At 41.9% G+C, this 21,210-nt stretch overlaps 1 protein-coding gene across 2 annotated transcripts; it reads left to right on the top strand.

Moving 5' to 3' along the window:
• Positions 1-10,247: 10,247 nt before the first annotated feature.
• On the top strand, positions 10,248-20,274 carry LOC118402742 (vacuolar protein sorting-associated protein 26A-like). Of its 2 annotated transcripts, XM_035800946.2 has the most exons (10): positions 10,248-10,340; positions 10,990-11,044; positions 15,309-15,458; positions 16,147-16,222; positions 16,734-16,890; positions 17,091-17,255; positions 17,436-17,542; positions 17,750-17,818; positions 17,996-18,138; positions 19,079-20,274. In XM_035800946.2, the coding sequence occupies exons 2-10, from the start codon at positions 11,042-11,044 to the stop codon at positions 19,190-19,192; spliced, it is 984 nt and encodes a 327-aa protein (XP_035656839.1). In that variant the 5' UTR covers positions 10,248-10,340; positions 10,990-11,041; the 3' UTR covers positions 19,193-20,274. The 2 variants fall into 2 exon arrangements, with proteins under 2 accessions (XP_035656839.1, XP_052333824.1); XM_052477864.1 differs by lacking the exon at positions 10,248-10,340 and having other exon boundaries at positions 10,916-11,044.
• Positions 20,275-21,210: the final 936 nt, after the last annotated feature.

Here is a 21,210-nt window from a genome sequence, read left to right as displayed (position 1 = left end):
TGATGATCACAGGCTGCACAGGACCAGTTACATGCTGACCACACTGCCCATGTTGCGTGTGAGATCATTGCAAAATAAATGTACACATACAGTTGAAGTCAGAAGTTTACATACACTTAGGTTGGAGTCATTAAAACTCATTTTTCAACCACTCCACAAATTTCTTGTAAACAAACTATAGTTTTGGCAAGTCGGTTAGGACATCTACTTTGTGCATGACACAAGTAATTTTCCAACAATTGTTTACAGACAGATTATTTAACTTATAAACATTCTCTAAGATCTAAACTATCACACTATCACACACAATCTACAAACACAATATTTCAATAGTGTTTGAGCTGTGACATCTACTCATATTGATCATATCTTCACTATTGCTAGAGCTTTGCTCCAAAGCAATATCAGTTCATATTGGCTGTAGTGACCATAAGATTGTGGCAATAACTAGGAAAGCCAAAGTGCCAAAGGTTGGGCCTAAAGTAATTTATAAGAGATCATACAAAATGTTTTCTTAGGACTCTTTTGTTGAAGAGGTAGTACACACACATTATTGTTTCGTTATATTGTTTGTCTATCGTTGTATTTTACATTTGTGTGACTGTCCTTGTCTATCAGTATATCAGTGTTTTGTTGTGTTTTTTGTTGTTGTTGTGTTGGCCCCAGGAAGAATAGCTGCTGCTTCGGCAAAAGCTAATGGGGATCCGAGTAAACCAATAAAACCCATTTAATGAAAGTGCAATAGAGGGGGTATGGTGATCCATGCATGTGATGAGCAACCTTGCCTGAGACCTAAAGATGTGTTAGTATGACTGATGGGGTTCTCAACCTGGTCACCTGTGCACCAGACAATGCAACTTTTCAGGTCTCAGACAAGTTAGTCATCATGTGAGCGTGGTCACCGAACCCCCCTTTGATCTCCTCCTTGAAGAGACCCATCCAAGTCACAGGACCAATGCCTAGGCTTTAGCTCAGCAGGCAAACACAGTCTTAACCCAGCCAGTCACATGTTACACATCATGACTACCCTTGCTGGAGACTTGAAATTAACACGTCTAACACAAGCTCACACATGTCAAACTAACACTTCTTTAGGTTTCAGGCAAGGTTCTCATCGCATTAGCATGGCCCACCAAACCACGCTCTTTTGACGAGTAATTTTGCTGGATCTTGAAGACTTGTATTGGTGTAGCAGATGGGGTTCTGTGAAACTCAATACTCAGCCTAAAGTGTTGCCCCTTGCAATTGAAGAAAGACCTTTTTAATAGTAAGATGGGTTGGAATGCTTCAGAAAAAGCATTCATGTGTGTTTGAGGCAGAAGTCCTGAGTTCAAGTCTCCATTTGAGCTGAATCAGGGGTAAACGGTACTAGCTAAGCACGCCGCTAACATCCTCTACAATTGTGCCACTGGACTTCAATCTGCAGTTTGCTGGTTCAACCACAGTGGTCACTGTGAAGTCAGTTTGGGAGGTCAATGTAGCAGATGGGGTTATGTGAAACTCACTCATCAGTCTGAAGTGTCGTCCTTGTACATTAGAAGAAGGCATTTCTCAATAGCGTGGTGGGTTGGAATGCTTCAGCAGGGAGGTCATGTGTGTTTTCGAGGCAGAGGTCCTGAGATTGAGTCTCGGTATGAGCTGAATCAGGTGGAAACATTGGTTCGAACCCAGTCAATCTCAAAAGCGAGATTAAATGGGCAGTGGAAAGGCTATCCTTAGAATATAATTCTTATTAGGCCAAATTTCATTTTTTGTGACACTCCCTTGTAACGTATCCTGATCATCGTAAAGGAAAACAGAAGGCATATCCATGTTCCAGAGAGTCTTAGCTTTCCAAATCCATAGGACAGAAATGAATTCAACATGTCACATTCCCTTCACAAACCGCTAAAAGCTTCTGTTTACCAGAGATAGAATCAAACGCTATCCGTACTCCTCTACCTTTCTGGCTGGCAAAATACCAGGATGTTGTCTCTGGTTTTGAATCTGAATTTAGAGAACTGAAATTGAAATCTAAATCCGAATGCATCTGAGAAGTTGAATATACGAAACTTTGATGAACTTAAAATTATAGTTTGTAACCTTGATCGTTTGTAAACTTGATACACAGGCAATGTATGCAATATCTACCATATTGAAACTCAATATATAAATACTGAATTTGAATATTCATTTAAATGTACATTTAATTTGAAAGCTGAATGCCATATTAATTCAATTCAATTTGAAAACCAGTTTCATTTATGAATTCAATTATTTAATTTGTGCATTACAAATTAAAAAATATTAAATTCAATATCCTAATACAAATTCTAAATGACAGAATTCAAATACAATTTCTGTTTGCACTGAAATTGCTCCATACCTGCCTGCAACTTCAGTATCAGTGTCACTATGCTGCTGATGGAATTTCCTCGTGATCTAACAGTTCATATGAGGGTTTAATGGCCAAGACGTTAGTTTCTCCCGTGAGAGACCAGGGTTCAGATCCTCCCGTGACACTTCAACCACACTGTGTCATTTCCTGAACTGGCGAAAGTCCATTAACACACCCTCATGTTGAATATTTCCCTGAGCTTCCTCTGTAAAGTACCTGATGACCTACAAAACCACCAGTTTTGTTATGCTGAGACCAAGATATATTTTTTAAGATGATCCCTGAATTACTGAAATTACAGAAATACACACATTAAAATAGAAATACAAAATGCAAGCAGAAAGAAAACAAAAAAAGTTAAATATATGAACCTGTTGGTTAGTGCACTTGCCTCTCTTTTTCATAATTTTCCAGATGAAAATACATGACAAAAATAATAGACTGTATTGTTTCTTATTAAACTGGTTGTTTGGATCCTGGATGCTGATTAGACGAGCAGCGTTCCAAGCCGTGCTGTATGTATTGGCCGTCATAGACAGAGAGTGAACCGTGTCCAGACAACTTCAGAGCCAGTCGAAATCGCGCACCAATGTCATTATCATGGACATAACCAAGTAAATGCCAATAGAAAAAAAGCACAAACAAACAAAGCTAGGATACTGTCATTCCAGGTTCAATGTTTGATGTGACTGAGTTAGCTTAAGTTGGCTAGTTCGCTAGCAAGTGACATGAACGTTGTCCAGCCTGCATAGCAACCATTTATTTTAGGATGGACGACCAGTCCTTTTGAATGGCAAACTATAAATAAATTAATGTGTCGTGTCTATTACGTGATAATGCCCTTGAAGCCAGTCTCGGGACAGCAATCCGTGCCAATATATCCCCCAAACACCGGCTTCGAGGGTATTATCACTTTTATACAAGGGGTTACCAACATATTAAAATAATGATTTACATATTTTGATTAAATGTTATTTTGAGGAATTTATTCATACTATTCCATCCTTCCACAAGATATAGTCCCGACACAAATCTAGGGTTGCTACCCAAGCCAGCTGGTTGTGCATTCTGTCGGTTCGGTTGCTAAAGATGCGACCCAGTCTTCAGTATTTTTGTTCTTTATCCATGGACGTGACCCAATCGTTCCTTCTAAATGTTCCATTGCCATACTGGCTGGCAACGTTCTTTCTTATCCATTGCTTGGTAGCCTAGCCAGCCAACTACGACTAATTTACAGTCACCTCAAAAAAGTGCAGCCAGAATAACAGCAAAGTAGCTGCATTTGCATTTGTTTAAGCTGTTTTCTAATGACATTTATTTGGATACATCCATAACAATGAGCTAATGAGGTGCGATATCGCCTGGCATAGAAAATGTGCTCACTCATCAGGACACTGTTCACTCATGACTGCATGGCCAGGCACAACTCCAACACCATCATTAAGTTTGCCTAAGACACAACAGTGGTAGGTCTGATCACTGACAACGATGAGACAGCCTATAGGAAGGAGGTCAGAGATGAGACAGCCTATAGGAAGGAGGTCAGAGATGAGAGCTTATAGGAAGGAGGTCAGAGATGAGACAGCCTATAGGAAGGAGGTCAGAGACCTGGCCGTGTGGTGCCAGGATAACAACCTCTCCCTCAACATCATCAAGACAAAGGAGATGATTGTGGACTACAGGAAAAGGAGAACCAAGCATGCCCCCATTCTCATCAACGGGGCTGTAGTGGAGCAGGTTGAGAGCTTCAAGTTCCTTTATGTCCACATCACCAACAAACTATCATGATCCAAACACACCAAGACAGTCGTGAAGAGGGCATGACAAAGCCTATTCCCCCTCAGGAGACTGAAAAGATTTGGTAAGGGTCCTCAGAACGTTCTACAGCTGCACCATCAAGAGCATCCTACATGGTATGGTAACTGCTCAGTACATCACTGGGAACAAGCTTCCTGCCATCCAGGACCTCTATAACAGGCGGTGTCAGAGGAAGGCCTTAACAATTGTCAAAGACTCCAGCCACCCTAGTCATAGACTGTTCAATCAATCAATTACATTTATTTATAAAGCCCTTTTTACATCAGCCAATGTCACAAAGTGCTATACAGAAACACAGCCTAACATGCCAAACAGCAAGCAATGCAGATGTAGAAGCAATGCAGACCGTTCTCTCTGCTACCGCATGGCAAGCGGTACTAGAGCGCATAGTCTAGGTCCAAAAGGCTCCTTAACAGCTTCTACCCCCAAGCCATCAGACTCCTGAACAGCTAAACAAATGGCTACCCAGACTATTTGCATTGTCCCCCCTCTTTTACACTGCTGCTACTCTGTTTATTATCTATGCACAGTCACTTTAACTCTACCTGCATGTACATATTAATCAAATCAAATGTATTTATTAAGCCCTTCATACATCAGCTGATATCTCAAAGTGTTGTACAGAAACCCAGCCTAAAACCCCAAACAGCAAGCAATGCAGGTGTAGAAGCACGGTGGCTAGGAAAAACTCCCTAGAAAGGCCAAAACCTAGGAAGAAACCTAGAGCAGAACCAGGCTATGAGGGGTGGCCAGTCCTCTTCTGGCTGTGCCGGGAGGAGATTATAACAGAACATGGCCAAGATGTTCAAATGTTCATAAATGACCAGCATGGTCAAATAATAATAATCACAGTAGTTGTCGAGGGTGCAACAAGTCAGCACCTCATGAGTAAATGTCAGTTGGCTTTTTATAGCTTTTCACCACTAGAGGGATATCTTCAACCACCAACTTACCATCCTGAGACAAGGCCGAGTATAGCCCACAAAGATCTCCGCCACGGCACAACCCAAGGGGGGGCGCCAACCCAGACAGGAAGATCAAGTCAGTGACTCAACCCACTCAAGTGACGCACACCTCCTAGTGACGGCATGGAAGAGCACCAGTAAGCCAGTAACTCAGCCCCTGTAATAGGTTTAGAGGAATAGAATCCCAGTGGAGAGAGGGGAACTGGCCAGGCAGAGACAGCAAGGGCGGTTCGTTGCTCCAGAGCCTTTCCGTTCACCTTCACACTCCTGGGCCAGAGTACACTCAATCATATGACCTACTGAAGAGATGAGTCTTCAGTAAAGACTTAAAAGTCGAGACCGAGTCTGCGTCTCTTACATGGGTAGGCAGACCATTCCATAAAAATTGAGCTCTCTAGGAGAAAGCCCTGCCTCCAGCTGTTTGCTTAGAAATTCTAGGGACAATTAGGAGGCCTGCGTCTTGTGACCGTAGCGTACGTGTAGGTATTTACGGCAGGACCAAATCGGAAAGATAGGTAGGAGCAAGCCCATGTAATGCTTTGTAGGTTAGCAGTAAAACCTTGAAATCAGCCCTTTCCTTAACAGGCAGCCAGTGTAGGGAGGCTAGCACTGGAGTAATATGATCCATTTTTGGTTCTAGTCAGGATTCTGGGTGCCGTATTTAGCACTAACTGAAGTTTATTTAGTGCTTTATCCGGGTAGCCGGAAAGTAGAGCATTGCAGTAGTCTAACCTAGAAGTAACAAAGTATGGATTCATTTTTCTGCATCATTTTTGGACAGAAAGTTTCTGATTTTTGCAATTTTACGTAGATGGAAAAAAGCTGTCCTTGAAACAGTCTTGATATGTTCGTCAAAATAGAGATCAGGGTCCAGAGTAATGCCAAGGTCCTTCACAGTTTTATTTGAGACGACTGTACAACCATCAAGATTTATTGTCAGATTCAACAGAAGATCTCTTTGTTTCTTGGGACCTAGAACAAGCATCTCTGTTTTGTCCGAGTTTAAAAGTAGAAAGTTTGCAGCCATCCACTTCCTTATGTCTGAAACACAGGCTTCAAGCGAGGGCAATTTTGGGGCTTCACCATGTTTCATTGAAATGTACAGCTGTGTGTCATCCGCATAGCAGTGAAAGTTAACATTATGTTTTCAAATGACATCCCCAAGAGGTAAAATATATAGTGAAAACAATAGTGGTCCTAAAACAGAACCTTGAGGAACACCAAAATTTACAGTTGATTTTTCAGAGGACAAACCATTCACAGAGACAAACTGATATCTTTCTGACAGATAAGATCTAAACCAGGCCAGAACTTGTCCGTGTAGACCAATTTGGGTTTCCAATCTCTCCAAAAGAATGTGGTGATCAATGGTATCAAAAGCAGCACTAAGGTCTAGGAGCACGAGAACAGATGCAGAGCCTCGGTCTGACGCCATTAAAATGTAATTTACCACCTTCACAAGTGCAGTCTCAGTGCTATGATGGGGTCTAAAACCAGACTGAAGCATTTCGTATACATTGTTAGTCTTCAGGAAGGCAGTGAGTTGCTGCGCAACAGCGTTTTCTAAAATTTGAGAGGAATGGAAGATTCGATATAGGCCGATAGTTTTTAAAACTTTTCTGGGTCAAGGTTGGGCTTTTTCAAGAGAGGCTTTATTACTGCCACTTTTAGTGAGTTCGGTACACATTTGGTGGATAGAGAGCCGTTTATTATGTTCAACATAGGAGGGCCAAGCACAGGAAGCAGCTTTTCAGTAGTTTAGTTGGAATAGGATCCAGTATGAAGGTTTAGAGGCCATGATTATTTTCATCATTGTGTCAAGAGATATAGTACTAAAACACTTGAGTGTCTCCCTTGATCCTAAGTCCTGGCAGAGTTGTGCAGACTCAGGACAACTGAGCTTTGGAGGAATACGCAGATTTAAAGAGGAGTCCGTAATTTGCTTTCTAATGATCATGATCTTTACCGCAATTTCCTCGACTAACCTGTGCCCCCCCGCACACGGACTCTGTACCCCTGTATATAGCCTCGCTACTGTTATTTTACTGCTGCTCTTTAATGATTTGTTATTTACATTTTTTACTTAACAGTTATTGTTCTTAACTGCATTGTTGGTTAAGGGCTTGTAAGTAAGCATTTCACTGTAAGGTTGTATTCGGCGCATGTGACAAATAACATTTTATTTTATTTGTTGAGAGGAGCTAGCCAACAACACAGCTAACACAATCACTTCAAACCGAAGCTGAAAAGACTGTGAACTAGCTGCACTTCATTTCGTTTTACTTTTTTCAACTGACATTGAGATCCATAAAAATTATGCCAGCTGATACATGATTTCGACAGGCTGAGAAACGCTGTCTGTCTGTCTTGTCCTGACACGTTCATTCCTATGGGACAGCTGGAGATTGAAACAATGTTGTAAATGTCAGGGAGACAGACAGCAAGGTTTATACAAATTTCCGCTGTTGAAAACCAAATGTTAGTCTAAAATAAATGTGAGATAATGTCTAGATGCTTTTTATAATGGCGATCAAGTTTATAAATTGTTTGGCTGGGCTGATGAGACAGTGGATTGCCCAGTCAGATGGAACAGAGTAAATAGGCATTTCAATGGCATAGATTTAGCCGGTGGTAATTTGTGGAATAGACACTGGCTGGAATGCGGTTTTAACCAATCAGAGTTCAGGATTAGGCCCACCCGTTGTATAAAGCAGCATGACCAAAATACCTAACGACCAGATTTTTGTCTGGACTAGCTATATCTTCTGGTGGAAGAATTCAGTTGTATGAATTGTCTTGTCAAAATAACGTTTTAATGAAAATATGTAAAAACAATTATGAAATAAAGAAATAAGGCTCGTGAGGCAGTGCCATATCATGAATTAAAATTAAAAAAGGATTGTGCAACACTACTCCACCTATTCATATGACTTTTGGTCACATGATAGATCACGGGATTTTAGAGTGTGATGTTTGCAACAAGATTATTTATATTCCAGATTTTTAGGACAAAATAAAAGTCTACTGAGGGTGTGTTCGTAACTTCACTCTGGAGTGCCAGATTGCACTATGGGCTTTTGTAAATTCAGAGCGTTTTGCTCTTGGAGCATTCAGAACACACACGGGATGCTCTGGACAAGGAGTAGGGTTGATCCGAGCATTCTTACCTCACAACAGCAGTCAAGCACCCAAGCTAACTGGCTTACTCAGCGTAGCAGAGCTGGTTTCATGTTATCTATCATTGGTGACCAGTGGTGACCTGTCATTCAGGGGTAAAATAAATACAATTTGTTGCCTGTTTTGCATGTTATTTTGAGCCTAGTGGTTAGAGCATTGGGCTAGTAACTGAAAGGTTGCTAGATCGAATCCCTGAGCTGACAAGGTAAAAATCTGTTGTTCTGCCCCTGAATAAGGCAGGTAACCCACTCTTCCTCGGCCATCATTGTAAATAAGAATTTGTTCTTAACTGACTTGCCTAGTTAAATAAAGGTTAAATAATAAATAAATTAAAAAATATATATATAAATACGTGTCCCTTATCTTTTTGCAAACAATGTAAAAACAATTATTGAGTTAATAAAGCCTCATACAAACATGGTCTCTTTTGTGCTTCATTGAGTAAGGCAGCTCCAAAATACAGGTGTTTCAGCCTAGATCAGTGCTTTCTGTAGTGGTGAGGCAGCCAGCGGAAAATACAGAGCGTAGGCATTGGTCATCTTCTCTAGTTGCGCCGTGATTGGCTCAGTGTTCTGTCACTCATGGGGACACTATGTCACTGCAGAATCTATAGGGAGAGCTAGGCAGTTCAAGCCCCCTTGGGTGCTGCCTTAGAGTTTCATTAGAAGTGCCCATCCAAAAAGGCTCAAGGTCATTGGCCACAGATAAAATGACGTCAAATCTACCATAGCTTTGATTGGACTGTAGCTTTGATTGGATCTTAGTTAGGAAGCTGACAAGCAGTCATCATGAATCGTGTCGACAATCTACTTGCAAATCCTCTTCAATCCCTGTCGTATGAAGAGAAATTATAGATAAAATGTATCGGTGCTCCTCGGCCAATGAACATAAACATTACACAATAAGTTGGAAATCGCAAACACAATGAGTGTTTTGGAAGGAATGAGTGGCTAACTGCAAGCGTTTCAAAGCAATCACTATTTTGCTTCCCCTGCCTGCTGTTTGTGGAGAGGCTGTGTGGTCCAAGTCTGGGTTTAAGGGTCTCTTTATCCAAACTTAAAATGATAAACATTCACACGCAACACCATGGGCCAGAAAAGGTTGAATACATTGGCCATGCTGTCAATCCAGCATGACTTCTGCTGAGTTCAAAACAACTGGAAACTCTGAACTGGGAAATCCCAGACTTCAGTGAGTTCAAGATAACTGGGAAAAAACTAGCTCCGACTGGGAAAATACGTTTTGAACTGTCATCCAACTCAGAATTCCAAGTTGGGAAGCTGGGCCTCTTTCTCGACCTCCGACCTTGAGATCACTGATGTCATGATTCGCCCTAGTTTCTTTTACGAGTTCCAAGTTGTCTTGAAAGCACCATAAATCCAGAGAATTCCAGACTTTGATGACAAAGTCTCATGACAATGTTGCGGTATTCTGCTGCATAATTGATGTAATATGTCAGGGAGATATGTATACTGTAGCTAAGAAAGTCATACATGTTGTGGAGTAAGCTGTTAGTTGCCCACGTGCCTTCCCCTAATAATTTGGTCCCTTTCCCACTCATAACTTAGCCTACTGTTCTGACTTGGTGGTGCACATGTAGCCTATAGCCTGTTTTAGAGATATGTCATGATCTAATATTGTAAGAACTTACATTGTCTGCTTTTATGCCCCCTTTATTTATCATATAGTTCTGACTTGGTGTACAGGGAGAATACTGTAAAAACAGCCCATGTTCTGAATTCTGTCACTTTACATTTCAAAAGTGCTGAACAAATAGTTAGTGACTACATCTGTCTTATCTCGCTCATTAATTTCTTAATTGAAATTATGGATGGCCTCATCCTCTTTTATGCCATATTTGTACATCTCAATTGTCAGTAGAACCCACATTAGTTTAAGCAATTCAGCAATATCAGCTATGTTTTTTAAGAAGGCAGTAAATAAGGCTGAATTAACCGTTTTGCTGCCAGACAAGTCTCTGCTGATAGCCAGGTGTAGCGGGGGTAAGGTTTCACTCCATCATACTGAAAAGAAAGCTCTGCTGTTGGGACAGCTTTATGTTGGTCCTAACAGTTTGTGGACACCGTTTGTCGTTAACGTTATAGTGCAATTAATGTATTGTTTAGTGTTGTATTGCGTAGTGGCTTTCCTGGCACTGAGATTTACATGCTAAAATCACCACTGATGGTGACTAACTGTGCTGCTGGCAACAATTTAATTGCTTTTTGTTGCCGAAGTTTACTGACACTGGTCATATTAAAAGATTGTTGTGGGTTAGTAAATTCATCAGTTATTCTGTGCTCAGGCACACTCAAACGAGAGTGCTCTGAAATTGGAGTGGATAACCAGTGTGAATTTATAAATGCACCCCAAGTAACGCTGGCTTGATACACAACGTGCTGCTATATCAAAGTCAAAAGATATTACCGATAAACTGCCTCTTCTAAAATAAAGTTACTGTAGACAGAGAGTTTGCCAAAACCTTCAGAAAAGTACTCAATCATCTGCAAACAGTGAATGTGAAAATTTGCAGCAGCAGTGGACTAAACAAATTATATCGCTAGACGTTGGACTTTTATTTTGAAATGTATGTGTTGCCATTGCTTCTGTATTCACAGATATACTGCTTCTCTGTTTTGTCTATCGACACAGGAATTAGCAACACGGAGGCTAGCTAGCTGTCACAGCAGTTTAAACAGCTGAAATGGTGAGTTCAAAATGAAAGAAGTAGCAACACATACATAAAGAGATGTGCTAAAGCTGTCATTGTCATCCTGACCATTTGCTTCGTTTTTCCCCCTAATTCGTTAGCTAGCTTGGCTAACGGATAGCTAGCCTAGCATAACGACGTTAGGTTCGGTATCAACACAGACAGGGGTCGGAGGCCCACTGTGTTCTTCCAGCTGTAGCTAGATAACTAACACGTTTTAGTTGGCGGCAATTTGCTAATGTAGCAGTTATATAATTGATCACTATGTGGTGATTATCGATGAAAGCTACGCAAAATTGCTGGATGTCATGAGACATTTTATTTTTCGATGAGGTTTAATTGCGGTTGCATTACCGCCACCAACTAGACTGGAGTATAACTCAATTATACTTTGTAATTCTACACAAGTTAAAACCCTATTCCACTATTTAAACCCATATTGTCCTGCACTATGCCAATGGCTTGGGAGGACGGGACGCCACCACTTCGCACACCCTGTAACTCTTCTGAAGTCAAATCTAGTACACTCAAGTACTTCTCTACAGCTGCCACAACATTATTTTCTGTGACTTACGTCCCATCTCTGCCGTACAGTTGATAACCATTGCTAAGAAGCCAACTTCACTGAAGCATATATCACTCGTTGGCCTATCCCTCTGTGCTGGCACATATCTATACTGAACAAAAATATAAATGCAACATGTAAAGAGGGTTGGTGCCATGTTTCATGAGCTGAAAAAAAAAAAGATCCCAGAAATGTTCCATACTCCCAAAATGAATATTTCTCTCAAATGTGCACATCCCTGTTATAGAGGATTTCTCCTTTGCCAAGATAATCCATCCACCTGAAAGGTGTGACATCTCAAGAAGCTGATTAAACAGCATGATCATTATATAGGTGTACCTTGTGCTGGGGTCAAAGGGTCACTCTAAAGTTGATATCTCAAGTTTTGAGAGAGCATGCAATTGGCATGCTGACTGCAAGAATGTCCACCAGAGCTGTTGCCAGATAATTTAATGCTCATCTCTCTACCAATAACTGCCTCCAATGTTGTTTTAGAGAATTTGGCAGACCACATGTAACCACGCCAGCCCAGGACCTCCACATCCGGCCTTTTCATCTGCGGGATCGTTAGAAACTGGGTTTGCACAACCAAAGAATTTCTGCACAAATGTCAGAAATTGGCTTGGGGAAGCTCATCTGCATGCTTGTCCTCACCAGGATCGTATCTTGAGAACTGGAGTTCGGGGTCGTAACCGACTCCAGTAGGCAAATGCTCACATTTGATGACCACTAGCACGCTGGTGATGTGTACTCCTAACGGATGAATCCCAGGTTTCAACTGTAACAGGCAGATGGCAGACACACCTTACTGTGTAGGTGTAGACCTTACCGTGAAATGCTTACTTACAAGCAAGCCCGTAACCAACAATGCCGTTTTAAGAAAATAGGATTAAGAAAATATTTACAAAATAAAGTAAAGGTAACACAAAAACAATGAGGCTATATGCAGGTTAGTCGAGATCATTTGTATATGTAGGCAGGTGTAAAATGACTATGCATAGACAATAAACAGCGAGTAGCAGCAGTATAAAAACAAAGGGAGAAGGGTGTCAATGCAATTAGTCTGTTTTGCCATTTGATTAATTGTTCATCAGTTCTTTGGCTTGGGGGTAGAAGCTGTTAAGGAGCCTCTTGGCCCCAGTGATGTACTAGGCTGTACGCACTACCTTCTGTAGCGCCTTACAGTTGGATGTCGAGCAGTTGCCATACCGGGCGGTGATGCAACCAGTGAGGATGCTCTCAATGGTGCAGCTGTATAACTTTTTGAGGATCTGGGGACCCATGCCAGATCTTTTGGTGTGACTTTCTTGGTGTGGTGATGTGGACACTAAGGAACTTAACTCTCGACCCGCTCCACTACAGCCTTGTTGATGTGAATGTGTTCGGCCCTCCTTTTCCTGTAGTCCACGATAATCTCCTTTGTCTTGCTCACGTTGAGGGGGAGGTGGTTGTCCTGGCAGTGCGCTGACCTCCTCCCTATAGGCTGTTTCATCGTTGTCGGTGATCAGGCCTACCACCATTGTGTCTTCAGCAAACTTAATGATGGTGTTGGAGTTGTTTGACCATACAGTCGTGGGTGAACAGGGAGTACAGGAGGGGACTAAGCACACACTCCTGAAGGGTCCCCGTGTTGAGGATCAGCGTGGCAGATGTGTTGTTGCCTACCCTTACCACCTGGGGGTGGCCCGTCAGGAAGTCCAGGATCCAGTTGCAGAGGGAGGTGTTTAGTCCCAGAGACCTTAGCTTAATGATGATCTTTATGGGCACTATGGTGTTGAAAGCTGAGCTGTAGTCAATGAACGGCATGTTCACATAGCAGTTGCTTTTGTCCAGGTGGGAAAGGGCAGTGTGGAGTGGGATTGAGATTGCGTCAGCTGTGGATCTGTTTGGGCGGTATGCGAATTGTAGTGGATCTAGGTTTTCCGGGATGATGGTGTTGATGAGCCATGACCAGCCTTTCAAAGCACTTCATGGCTACCGAAGTGAGTGCCACATGGTGGTAGTCATTAAGGCAGGTTACCTTCACTTTCTTGGGCACGGACTATGATGGTCTGCTTGAAACATGTTGGTATTACAGACTTGGTCAGAGAGAGGTTGAAAATGTCAGTGAAGACATTTAACAGTGTCTTCACAGCGTACATGTCTTCGAGCTGTTTGCTGATGTCAACTGTGAAGAGTGCCCCATGGTGGCCGTGGGGTTATGGTATGGGAAGGCATAAGCTACGGACAACTAACACATCCATTTTATCGTCGGCAATTTGAGTACACAGAGATCACATGTTTCAGCAGGATAATACACAGCCCCATGTCGTTACAGCCTTATTCTAAAATGCACTAAAGAAAACATTTTCCTCAATCTACACACACTACCCAATAATGACAAAACGAAAACAAGTTTTTAGAAATTACCTTATTTACACAAGTATTCAGACCCTTTGCTATGAGTCTTGAAATTGAGCTCAGGTGCATCCTATTTCCATTGATCATCATTGATGTTTCTACAAATGGGAGTCCACCAGTGGTAAATTGAATTGATTGGACATGATTTGGTTATATAAGGTCCCACACTTGACAGTGCATGTCAGAGCAAAAACCAAGCCATGAGGTCAAAGGAATTGTCTGTAGAGCTCCGAGACAGGATTGTGTCGAGGCATAGATCTGGGGAAGGGTACCAACAAATTGAAGGTCCCCAAGGATACAGTGGCCTCCTCCATTCTTAAATGGAACACGTTTGGAACCACTTAGACTCCAGCTAGAGCTGGCCGCATGGCCAAACTGAGCAATCGGGGGAGAAGGGCCTTGGTCAGGGAGGTGACCAAGAACCCGATGGTCACTCTGACAAAGCTTCAGGGTTCCTCTGTGGAGCTGGGAGAATCTTCCAGAAGGACAATGATCTCTGCAGCACTCCGCCAATCAGGCTCTGATTCTCTGGTCTGATGAAACCAAGATTGAACTCTTTGGCATGAATGCCAAGCGTCACGTTTGGAAGAAACCTGGCACCATCCCTACGGTGAAGCATGGTGGTCATGCTGTGGGGATGTTTTTCAGCGGCAGGGGCTGGGAGACTCGTCAGGATCGAGGGAAAGATGAACAGAGCAAAGTACAGAGAAGATCAGTGATGAAACCTGCTCCAGAGCGCACAGGACATCAGACTGGTTCACCTTCCAACAGGACAACGACCCTAAACACAAAGCCAAGACAAAGCAGGAGTGGCCTCGGGACAAGTCGCTGAATGACCTTCAGTGTGTTCCAGTTCCCTTCAATATCCAGCAACTTCGCACAGCCATTGAATAGGTGTGGGACAACAGGTGTGGGGGGGACACAAGCAAACATCACCTCTTCGGGTTACCTTCAACAACTCAACAGCAACCAACATATATTCCGCCTAACCTGATACCACACATTTTTTTGTGTGGAACTATCTGTTCCATGTAGTGAATCAGTCAAAAGGCCTGGCTCCACTTTCTTAAAATCTCACTCCCACTGGACCAAACTCGTCTTCATCATAACCATGCCCATCAATGTAAGGCTCGGGCTCTGCACACCTCACCACACCTCAGTCCAGTCAAAACTACTAGAAATGTTGACTGTTAACGTCAGCTGTCAGGTTAGCCGATTCTGTGCCTGTGTAACGTTGTACGATTGTATGTGCCTTTGAGATGATTGTATACATACTAAAGTCTTCCTGTGTTTCAGAGTTTCCTGGGTGGTTTATTTGGTCCTGTGTGTGAAATTGATGTCCTACTCAATGATGCAGAGACTAGGAAGACCGCAGAACTCAAAACAGAGGATGGAAAAGTGGAGAAGAACTACCTTTTTTATGATGGAGAATCTGTCTCTGGGAAGGTGAGCGTTGAAAAACATACACACACTTGACATGACATTTCTTTATTGCAACAAATCATTTTGAAGGTACGCGGCACGTGACCTCATCGCGTAACTCTAAAGTGCCATCCCACATGTCATTCTACATGCCTACTGCTTTCAAATAAAAATGTTCAACTAGAAAAGTAATGTTGTTTTGCAGGACAGTGATTGTCCTGACTTTCAGGAATGCCTGAATTGCTTCGCGTTGCTTTTCTGGTTGGTTGGCAAGTTTCACCGTCCAATAATTATTACAGTTGAAGTTTCAACATGACACGGGCCGTGGTGATATGTTGACACAAGAATTATTAGAATATGGCAAATATTTGCCAATTATTTCATTCTATCCATGCAGGTTTTCCCGGGGCTACTTGAGACATGGAACAGATAGGTGGGAGGGCATTGGCAACAGGCTGTCGCCAATTTATTAGGTTATTTGCGTAAATGGCTAATGGAAACACTTCATTTTTATTCAACACTGTAGGTTTTCTTTAGGTGTGATGTCATTACGTCCATGTGTTTTTATCGTCTGGATGGTTAAATGGAAACGCAGGCAATTGTCGCATCTATTTTTTTTAATGCAAACTTTCTGAATGTTGACAAGCTAATGGAAACATAGCTACTGTGTCCTATGCCAATACCCCATAACTTGTTTGTGTTTTCTTGTAAGGTGAATCTCAATGTGAGGCAGACGGGCAAGAGACTAGAACACCAGGGGATTCGAATTGAGTTTGTTGGGCAGATTGGTGAGTTTGTGTAAATGTATATTTTGACATTGTAACCTAACAACAGCGCCCACCTCATACACCAACCATGCATTGTTCATTAGTTCACAAACCAAGTGTGCTATCAGTCTCATTTATGCTAAACCGCTTAGCAAGGCATGTGCTTGTCATGTGAAAACCGCAGTTGTCCACACTCCACAGCACACACTCTGGTCTGGTGGCAAAGTGTTTCTGTGAGGATTCCTCAACCATTACGAAGTGTTGTTTCAATGTTGTCAAACTGTCTGAGGAAGTTTGGGGAAGCCTACAAATACCATATAAATATGTGAATGTCTGATCATAGGACAAAAGTTAAAAATCTAATACAGGACAATCTAGGTTAATAGATTTAGGACTCCTCTATATATACTTTTGTTAAAATAAATGTTTCCCTTGTTACAATGGATGTGCTTATTGGAAATGTGAGGTTCCTGTTTGTGATGATGTGATGAACCTAACAGAGGTGTTTAAACTTGTGGTGTATTTCTTTCAGAGCTCTTCAGTGATAAAAGCAACACACATGAGTTTGTCAACCTGGTGAAGGAGCTTGCCCTGCCAGGGGAGTTGACCCAGAACCGAAGCTACGACTTTGAGTTCACGCAGGTGGAGAAGCCCTATGAATCTTACGTTGGAACCAATGTCCGACTGAGGTTAGCGCACAACTCTGTCATAACCAGATGTCCTCTGCATCGTCCTTTTCTATTGGCACAGCTTGAGATGATCAGTGAAACTGCATCAGATGGCTTATTGTTGTCATTGCTGCATCCACCTTATGAATATAAGCAGTGTGTCGGTTTAATGTCATTTGCATTGTTGTAAACCATAACTCTCCTTTTGTTATTTCCTGTAGATATTTCCTCAAAGTGACAGTAATGAGGAGACTGTCTGATCTGGTGAAAGAGTATGAGCTCATTGTCCATCAGCTGGCTACTTACCCTGATGTGAATAATTCCATTAAAATGGAAGTTGGCATTGAAGACTGTCTACACATAGAGTTTGAATACAACAAGTCCAAGTAAAATATATATCTATATATATCACTATAAGACATTCATGCATTCAAACCATAGCACAGTAGCAAATACATGTCAAAATTGGTTTCAGATAAAGAAGTTATAAATTAAATAAATGATTAGAATGTATATATACATTATTATAAATGTATAACTTGACCTGACCTCAACTGTCTTCTCAGATACCACTTGAAAGATGTCATTGTGGGTAAAATCTATTTCCTTCTGGTGAGAATCAAAATCCAGCACATGGAACTTCAGTTGATAAAGAAGGAGATGACTGGAATAGGTGAGATGAGGTTTACTTAAAGGGAAAGTTCACTTAAAACGGCATAAGATGTTACTCTTTTAAATAACATTTTTATTTTAAATTATTGAATGTTCCAGATTCTTCAGATTTCAAATGTTGTGAAAACTTTTAAAACTGTCCTGTAATCTGTTTGCTTTAAGAACAGTGTGAAATGTATATATTTGGTCATGTGATATTCCTTCGCAGGGCCGAGCACAACTACAGAGACGGACACTGTTGCCAAGTATGACATAATGGATGGCGCCCCTGTGAAAGGTATGCACAATATGGTGTTGATTTGTCCCAATATTATGATTTTTATTTCAATATCTATTTTATTTTGTTATTCCGCCCCACCAAAGCAGTTTAATGTTTTCAGGACTAGTGTACATCTCTCTTCTTGCCATGGAACTTGTTTCACAACCCTCTTCATGCCTGTTCTTTCACTCTTAGGAGAGTCCATTCCCATCCGTCTGTTTTTGGCTGGCTACGACCTGACAGCCACCATGAGGGATGTCAACAAGAAGTTCTCTGTGCGGTACTTCCTCAACCTGGTGCTGGTGGATGAGGAGGACAGGAGATACTTCAAACAGCAGGTACAGAACATCAAAGCCAACTTCCATTTACCAGTCTGTTGTTATTGTTCCAAGACTGCAGATACACTACATAGAGTACCAGACAGAAGTTTGGACACACCTACTCATTCAAGGGTTTTTCTTTATTTGGAGTGGTGTAAAGCTCGCCGCCATGAATCACTCTTTGCCATCTGGCAGTCCAACAAACTAATCTGGATTTTGCGGATGCCAGGAGAATGCTACCTGCCCCAATGCATAGTGCCCAACTGTCAAGTTTGGTGGAGGAGGAATAATGGTTTGGGGTTGTTTTTCATGGTTCGGGCTCGGCCCCTTAGTTCCAGTGAATGGAAATGTTAACGCTACAGCATACGATTCTGTGCTTCCAACTTTGTGGCAACAGTTTGGGGAAGGACCTTTCCTGTTTCAGCATGACCATGCCCCCGTGCACCTAGCGAGGTCCATACAGAAATGGGTTGTCGAGATTGGCGTGGAAGACCTTTACTGGCCTGCACAGAGCCCTGATCTCAACCCCATCAAACACCTTTGGGATGAATTGGAACGTGGACTGTGAGCCAGGCCTGATCGCCTAACATCAGTGCCGACCTCATTAATGTTCTTGTGGCTGAATGTAAGTCCATGCAGCAATCTTTCAACATCTAGTGGAAAACCTTCCCAGAAGAGTGGAGGCTGTTGTTGCAGCAAAGGGGGACCAACGCCATATTAATGCATATGGTTTTGGAATGAGATGCTCGATGGTGTCCATATACTTTTGGTCATGTAGTGTATATCTGTGGCAGCAAAATATTACAGAAGTTTAATATTACAGTAGTTTGAACTCAAAACATCGAAATTGGCCTATAGTATTATTGAAAGCGATCGTCTCATCTCAGTATGCACATTTACAATAACCTATGAGAGGATCACTGTGACTAGTGTTGATGTAATTCTTCTCTATTACTAGGAGGTCGTTCTCTGGAGGAAAGCTCCTGAGAAAATAAGGAAGCGGAACTTCCAACGCTACGAGTCGCCGGAGCCACGGCCGACGCTTACTGCTGAGCAGCAACCCGAAATGTGAAAGCCATCGGAGTGAAACGGAAAAATGCTGAGAATGCTTCTGATTATAGCCTAAAGCAAATGAGAAGAGAGAGGGGGTGCAACTTGACACGCAAGGAGAAAATAAAGAGTCAGCCATTTAATACATCTACCTTCTGCAATGTGACAGTGACCTACTGGTGCATCTGACTGTGCTGGGTCTACTCTGTTAGCGTACTGTATGGACTTGTCTCTTTGACACACAATAAATAGCACTGGAATGGGATCTACCATCACTTTTTTTAGGGGACCTACCCTCTCTGTAAAAGAGGCACTTGGTTTGGCTCAACACTGGCATACAATCATTCACTTCTAGGTATTTCCAAGGATGTTCCAGTGCATGTAAGCAGGTCAAATTGAATGTGATGGGTTAGTATCATGTCAATGCTGGCAGTCGGGTCAATTTCTAAGGTCAAGCTGTAAGACAATAGGCATTATTTGAGCTCAAATAGTACCTTGTTTATAATTCACCTTAAGATGTAAAAGATTTCTAACTCCTAAGTCTTTTAGTGTAGCTACATACAACCTGTAGTTTCTTTTTTTCACTTCACTTTTTCTTGTGATTTGCGCGTCCTTTCTTCAAATATATTATATATCAATAAATGCTTTTGCTAGTGGCATTGGATTGAGGTGACACAAAATGCTGTTTAATGGGTACTTACATTTTTGGGGGGACTAGATTTAGGGAAATATCACTTTACTTAATTTCTCTAAGGTTAAATATTTAAACTCAGATGGGGCTGTGCTACATCTGAACACTATACAGGCAATATACTTTTTAAGTGCCTGTAAGGTCAAGAAGAAACTGTTATGCCAAATACTGCCCTGACCCACCACTGCATGTTCATTTTTATACTGGGTCCAATGTAACAGACTTGTGTGGACGTTGAACATTTGTATATATCCAACCTGTCTATATCCATCAGTCATCGACTCAAAGGAAATGCGAATTTAGACTTGTATGTATTGGAGTGATGTCTTTAATACGTTTTGATTACTTATGCACTGAATAACAATATAAATGCAACATGTTTCATGAGCTGAAATAAAAGATCCCCGAAATTGTCCAATACGTACAAAAAGCTTATATCTCAAATTGAGCACAAATGTGTTTACATCCCTGTTAGTGAGCATTTCTCCTTTGACAAGATAATCCATCCACCTGACAAATGTGTCATATCAAGAAGCTGATTAAACGGCATGATCATTACACAGATGCACCTTGTGCTGGGGACAAAAGGCCACTAAAATGTGTAGTTTTGTCACACAACACAATGCCACCGATGTTTCAAGTTTTGAGTGAGTGTGCAATTGGCATGCTGACTGCAGTAATGGTCACCAGAGCTGTTGCCGGAAATGGAGTTGTGTTGGCGAGAAGTTTGGTGATGTGAACATAGTGCCTCATGGGGACAGTGGGGTTATGGTAGGGGCACCTATAAGCTACGGACAACAAACAGAATTGCATTTTATCGATGGCAATTTGAATGTACAGAGATACCGTGACGAGAGCCTGAGGCCCATTGTCGTACCATTCATCTGCCGCCATCACCTCATGTTTCAGCATCATAATGCTCAGCCCCATGTCGCAAGGATCTTTACACAGTTCCAGGAAGCTGAAAATATTGGGATGTGTGCACTTACTCGTCAGCCTTAAGTATCCTGCATGCGTCACCTCATTAGCTAGCTTTTGAGGTTGTGTTCGATTTACCTTTAAATTTCAATGGTCTGCATACTCACCAGACATGTCACCCATTGAACATGTATGGGATGCTCTGGATTGACGTGCATGACAGCGTATTCCAGTTCCCGCCAATATCCAGCAATTTCGCACAGCCATTGAAGAGGAGTGGGACAACATTGCACAGGCCACAATCAACAACCTGATCAACTCTAGGTGATAAATAAATAAATAAATATATGCCATTTAGCAGACGCTTTTATCCAAAGCGACTTACAGTCATGGAGATGTGCTGTGCTGCAAATGGTCACACCAGATACTGA

Source organism: Oncorhynchus keta, chromosome 24 (assembly GCF_023373465.1).
Source record: "Oncorhynchus keta strain PuntledgeMale-10-30-2019 chromosome 24, Oket_V2, whole genome shotgun sequence".
In the NCBI taxonomy this organism is placed as follows: domain Eukaryota; kingdom Metazoa; phylum Chordata; class Actinopteri; order Salmoniformes; family Salmonidae; genus Oncorhynchus; species Oncorhynchus keta.
The sequence above is the reverse complement of the archived record's forward strand: the minus strand, read 5'-3'. Positions and strand labels throughout refer to the sequence as shown.